General features: G+C 39.7%; 1 protein-coding gene across 1 annotated transcript; it reads left to right on the forward strand.

Moving 5' to 3' along the window:
• The first annotated feature begins 382 nt into the window (after positions 1 to 382).
• Positions 383 to 4,309, forward strand: LOC110877804 (U-box domain-containing protein 14). Its single transcript, XM_022126012.2, has 4 exons — positions 383 to 896; positions 970 to 1,086; positions 1,230 to 1,646; positions 2,914 to 4,309. The coding sequence occupies exons 1-4, from the start codon at positions 618 to 620 to the stop codon at positions 3,982 to 3,984; spliced, it is 1,884 nt and encodes a 627-aa protein (XP_021981704.1). The 5' UTR covers positions 383 to 617; the 3' UTR covers positions 3,985 to 4,309.
• The last annotated feature ends 1,463 nt before the right edge of the window (positions 4,310 to 5,772 follow it).

The following is a 5,772-nucleotide window of genomic DNA, read 5'->3' on the forward strand; positions in this document are numbered from 1 at the left end:
TCCGCTGTTTAAATTAAAACTTGGTTAACTAGCTTTTTGTCACCAATCGTATTGTGGTTGGCTTTATTTACTTAAATACGTTGTTCAGTATGATTGGTGGCTCGATCCTGGTCATGTCACGCCTCCAAGCGGTGGTACTCCGCATGGTGGATTTTGGGGGTGTGACACCGAACGTTCACGAACACAATTGAACGAACGAGACCTCTGTTCATATTCGTTCATTTAACTAATCGAACGAAATTTCTTGTTCATGTTCGTTTGTTTATTAAACGAACGAACATAAACGAACTTCCCGCCGAACAGTTCACGAACTGTTTGCTGAATGTTCGGTTCGTTTACAGCCCTAAGTCCCTAACCATAGATATAGTAGAGATATTCTAAAAACACTCAAAACTCTCCTATCTTTCCCAAATGTCGACCAATTCTCCGTTGACGCCATTGTTGACCCTGATAACTAGACCTTTTCTTCAAGGGTATATTCACAAAACACTGAAAAAGTCATCACCTTTTACGAACAACACTCATAAATACCCACCAAATAATTAACCCACTTCTATACCAATGATCACTTGTCTTCAACCACATAAACAACAAGGGTTTTTAGTTGTCTAATAATAATGTCGAATCAAGAACAAGCAGGTGTTTTGGTGAGTCAACTGGTGGACTCAGTGAGGGAATTTGCAGGGCTACCCGAGTGCAGAAACGCTGCAAGAGATCTCTATGGGAATTTGGTGAGAAGAGTGAAGCTTTTGGGCCCATTGTTTGATGAATTGAAAGATAGTGAACAACAGGTTGTTGATGATGATGATCTTGATGGGCTTAAGTGTTTGAAATTTGCTTTGGATTTGGGCCTCGATCTTTTGAAAGCTGTTAATTATGGAAGTAAAACCTTTCAGGTACTTGTTTGATTTAATTTGGTGATGAGGGGATTATGACTGTTGTTGTTGAATTGTGTGTTTTGGATTACAGGCACTGCAGATTGATAGAACTATTAAAAAGTTTCATCAAGTGACAACACAGATTGAAGAGGCATTGTGCAAGATTCGTTATGATCGGTTTGATGTACCTGAAGAAATTCGAGAACAGGTCGGTATGGTTTTTTAGACTTGAATGTTTGACGTAGTAGAGCGTCAAGTTATGTTTGTCGTTAAATGTTATTGCAAAGAATAGTAAAATGTTACGTTTGGGCCTGTTTTATTCCCTCTGCTAACTCTGTTATGATCTTGCAGGTACAACTTGTGCATTCACAATTCAAAAGAGCAAAAACACAAACAGAGTCTCCCAATACACAGCTTCAAACGGATCTAACAATGGTGAAAATGGGGAAAGACCCAGATCCAGAAATGGTTAAAAGACTTGCAGAAAAGCTGCATCTTACCACCATTGATGATCTGAGAAAGGAATCACTTGCGATTCATGAGATGGTTGTATTGACGGGCGGTGGAGAGTTTGACAGTAGCTTTGACACGGTGTCGTTTGTTCTTAAGAAGATTAATGATTTTGTGATGCTGGGAAATTTTGAAATTGAAGATTCTGATCGTGAAAAGAGGTCTGCGAGGCATCGATCGCCGGTTATTCCAGATGATTTTCGGTGCCCGATATCACTCGAATTGATGAAAGATCCTGTGATTGTGTCTACTGGGCAGGTATGTAAACTGTCACACTGAAATGTTCAAATGTGTTTGTTGGTTTTTCAAAGATCCAAAGATTTTGGAAACTAAATATGACATGATAGGGTAAAACACAATCTATCCTTCTGGTGTATATGTGCTGATATTAATGAAAGTTTGCTCGGTTCATGATCAGTCTGGTCCCGGAAACGTGTCTGGGTCTGGCCTGTCCTTTAGGATGAGACCGGAAGTTGTATAATGGTCATAGGGGTGTAAATTAAAAATTTGTAAATTTTTAGGATATTTTATGCCAAAATTAAACGTGTTTGGGTCACTTCCAGGTCGAATCTGCGAACACGTTTAGCTAAATGGTTTTATATGATAATTTATAATTATTAGGATATTTTTATGCCAAAATTTAAAATTTTTGAAATAAATTGCCACATAATTGCTTCAAAAATAATAATAATTTGTAAATTTTGAAGTTTTAATGTAATGTCAAAAAAAAAAAAAAAAAACTAAATAATTTATTATTCGGGTTAAACGGGTTGAGTTCATGTTAACCCGCGAATACATATGTCGTGTTCGGGTTCACGTGTGTGACATGATTTTAGCAGCCCTAACTAGGTATATAGCCAGCCCTAGTTGGTCCTATAGAACAATATACTGTTATATTGAGCCCTTAAGTAGTATAATTGGACTTTTCCCAGGCCAGTATATAGAACAAGGGGTCAGGGGGTGTCGGTTTCTGACCCGACTCAAAACACTCCATGGAAAATATCAGGTTTTAGGTTGTCATATCACATACGTAACCTGGCGGGTCGAGCTCCAATCAACTTGTTTAATTAAATGGGTTCTTTTTCTGGCTCACTTGTTTGGGCCGTTTAGTAGAACATGCAAACCATTCTGATTAAATAGGTCGAACCGTTAAGCTATTTACAACCCGTTTAGGCCACTTATTACAACACACCAACCTGTAAAACAAGCTAACACCTTCGTTACAAACCTGTTTAGATAAATGGGCTAAATGGGATGTGTCAGGTCACACGATTTTAATTTAAGTGTGTCCATTTTAGGGTTGATAACTTTGACACGAATATATATACACGGGTCGTGTTTTCAACGATTCAATCCGCCAACATGAAACCCGCCAGCCCGACACGATTGACACCTCCATATAGAACCGATTAGGCATGAATGTCCATTGGGCCAACTACGTTTTATACTATATTGCACCCATGATCTTTGTTTTACGTTTGTGCTGTGTAAGAAATTTACACCGTGGTTTTATACTATATTGCAGACGTATGAAAGGTCTTGCATCCAAAAATGGCTAGACGCGGGTCACAAAACCTGCCCGAAAACTCAACTGACTTTGCAACACACGTCATTGACACCCAACTACGTTTTAAAGAGTCTGATTGCTTTATGGTGTGATAGCAATGGCATCGAGCTTCCAAAATCACAAGAAAACTCAAAAGCTAGAAGAATCAGTTCAGAATGTGACCAAACTTCGATCACCGCATTGCTCGAAAAGCTCACAAATGGGAACTTGAACGAGAAACGCGCAGCTGCCGGTGAACTTAGACTACTAGCAAAAAGAAATGCCGATAACAGAATCTGCATAGCTGACAATGGTGCCATTCCCATTTTAGTTGAATTATTATCTTCTGGAGATAGCAGAACTCAAGAACACGCGGTCACTGCGCTTTTGAACTTATCGATAAACGAAGCCAATAAAGGGATTATTGTGAGTGTTGGTGCGATACCGGAGATAGTTGACGTGTTGAAAAATGGAAGCGTGGAGGCTCGAGAAAATGCAGCTGCAGCTCTTTTCAGTTTGTCGGTGGTGGACGAATATAAAGTCGCGATCGGAGCCGCTGGTGCTATACCGCCACTGATTGATTTGCTGCAACACGGGACACCGAGAGGGAAGAAAGATGCGGCTACCGCCATATTTAACCTGTGTATATATCAAGGAAACAAGGTGCGGGCTGTACGTGCAGGGATCGTGGGCCCGTTGATGAGATTGGTTAAGGATGCTAGTGGTGGAATGATGGATGAGGCTTTGGCGATTTTGGCGATAATTGCTGGCCACCATGAAGGGAAGGTGGCGATCGGTCAGGCTGACCCGGTCCCGGTTTTGGTTGAGGTGGTTCGAACTGGATCACCACGGAACCGGGAGAACGGGGTGGCGATTTTGTGGTGCTTGTGTGCGGGTGATGTGGAGTGTTTGATGATTATGAAGGCGGTTGGAGGAGAGGATGTGTTGACGGAATTGTGCGAACATGGAACCGATCGCGCCAAACGGAAGGCTGGAAGTTTACTGGAACTTATTCAACGAGCCGAGTTTGGTGAACCGGTGGCTAACTAGCATGAGATCTGGGTCATGGACAGATGGACTCTTGGAAGCATGTTACATGTGTATATATACATACACAGATATATGTAAAAGTAGAATATTACAAGTCCTTGAATATGTATATAATTATATCTTGTTGTATGTACATGAATGTGATGTTTGTAACACTTATGTAACGATAACAAGGTTGGTCCAATAAGGTTAGGCCCAATCTCAAAAGACTTAAGTCAAGGTGGGCTAGACCCAACATCTCTATAGGGAGGGAGTTCTCCTCACTTAGGGTTGTTTGTTTACCTCTTAATGAGGCTTTTAATGGTTCAGACCTCTTACTGGTTCAGCACTTAATGATTCAGACTGTTTGTTTCCATGAGCAGATGTCTGAATGGTTTAGACATTTGCCTTTGAATGCTTAAGATTTATACAGAGTCTGAATGTTTACGACCTCTAATCTGAATTGATCTGACATTTGCCTGTGAACGCTTAAGCATTATACATGCTCTTAATGGTTCAGACCTCTTACTGGTTCAGCACTTAATGGTTCAGACCTCTTACTGGTTCAGCACTTAGTGAATTATCTTCATCATCATCATCTCCCTTAATGTTTATTATACATACTGGTCTGGCCTGATTGTTCCAGGGCCATCATAGCTTAAGTTTCACGGCCGTCTCACGGGTTCCATGCGGTTATGACCCACCCGTGAAGAGGAAAAACATATATAGTAACATCACCACTTAGATGGATGTATATGAACCGGAGGAGTCACTCCTTAGCACTTGTATCCTTGTCCTCTCGCGTGGATTTTTGGAGCAACATTCGACACCATCCGTGGGACCACAAGCAAAACGTTTCTCGTGCTCTCTATACAACGCTCGCTTTTGTGTGTTCCTTACGCAATACCCAAATCTGTGTATATTCACAACTTTGGTTAACAGATTCTAGGTATTTGTAGATCCATACATGTATTACCAATTTACCATATATCTATTGATTATTTGGAAAGCGAAATTAGTAAAAAAGTTGAAAGCATATAGATGATTAATGATGAAAATAAAAATAATCAAATGCCTTTAATCAAAGATAATTTATTATATCAATTTGTGTATTCAAAAATCAAGGAAAGAAGGAATAAAATACTTTTTATGATGATTCATCGAATTTTTATTTAGAACATGTGTAATAGCGACATTAGGCTTTGGTGCTTTATCCTATCTAGAAGGATTCTATTATCCTCACGTTGATGTAACCATAGCTAGTAATAGTATATTTTATATACTGCATAAAATCATTTGTATTATAATTAGTTCTCCTTAAAATAGGAGATTGTATTTTCTCATATTTTATGGAATAGAGGAAGGGAGCTGAGGATTCGATGCACCAGGTGCATAGGTCGATGCGTCGTAGGACCCCCTTCCACGATTGGATTGCCGTCCCCTGCCACGTCCGTGGTTCCGCCCACGGCATAAAATATACTATCTATTAGTTAGAGAAATCTGCAACATCAAATTAAAGGCAGAGAAGAATTATTAGCTCTAGATGTGTTAGAATGTGCAAAATTAACAGGGGTTAGGGTTTAGGGTTTATGGTTTATGGTTTAGGGCTGCTACATCTATCTTTCTTGCTTGACTTGCATTAGCCGCCATCATGGTTGACACGTATCACGTCCCTTCTCAAAGCATATACTAAATTTTGTTAGCAAAAACAATAGTTAACAGACAAGTGAGAACACAACAAAGGTTCAAATGAGACTTGTGATGTGATGCTCAACTCATAAATCAGATTTCAATCTATAATCTAAAACT

Source organism: Helianthus annuus, chromosome 9 (assembly GCF_002127325.2).
Source record: "Helianthus annuus cultivar XRQ/B chromosome 9, HanXRQr2.0-SUNRISE, whole genome shotgun sequence".
NCBI lineage: Eukaryota > Viridiplantae > Streptophyta > Magnoliopsida > Asterales > Asteraceae > Helianthus > Helianthus annuus.

Bases quoted from the DNA above. Each gene is read 5' to 3' on its own strand.
- LOC110877804 (XM_022126012.2), top strand. From the start codon at position 618: ATGTCGAATCAAGAACAAGCAGGTGTTTTGGTGAGTCAACTGGTGGAC. The intron at 1,087-1,229 runs GTCGGTATGGTT...ATGATCTTGCAG, and splicing joins CTGAAGAAATTCGAGAACAG to GTACAACTTGTGCATTCACA. The intron at 1,647-2,913 runs GTATGTAAACTG...ACTATATTGCAG, and splicing joins TGATTGTGTCTACTGGGCAG to ACGTATGAAAGGTCTTGCAT.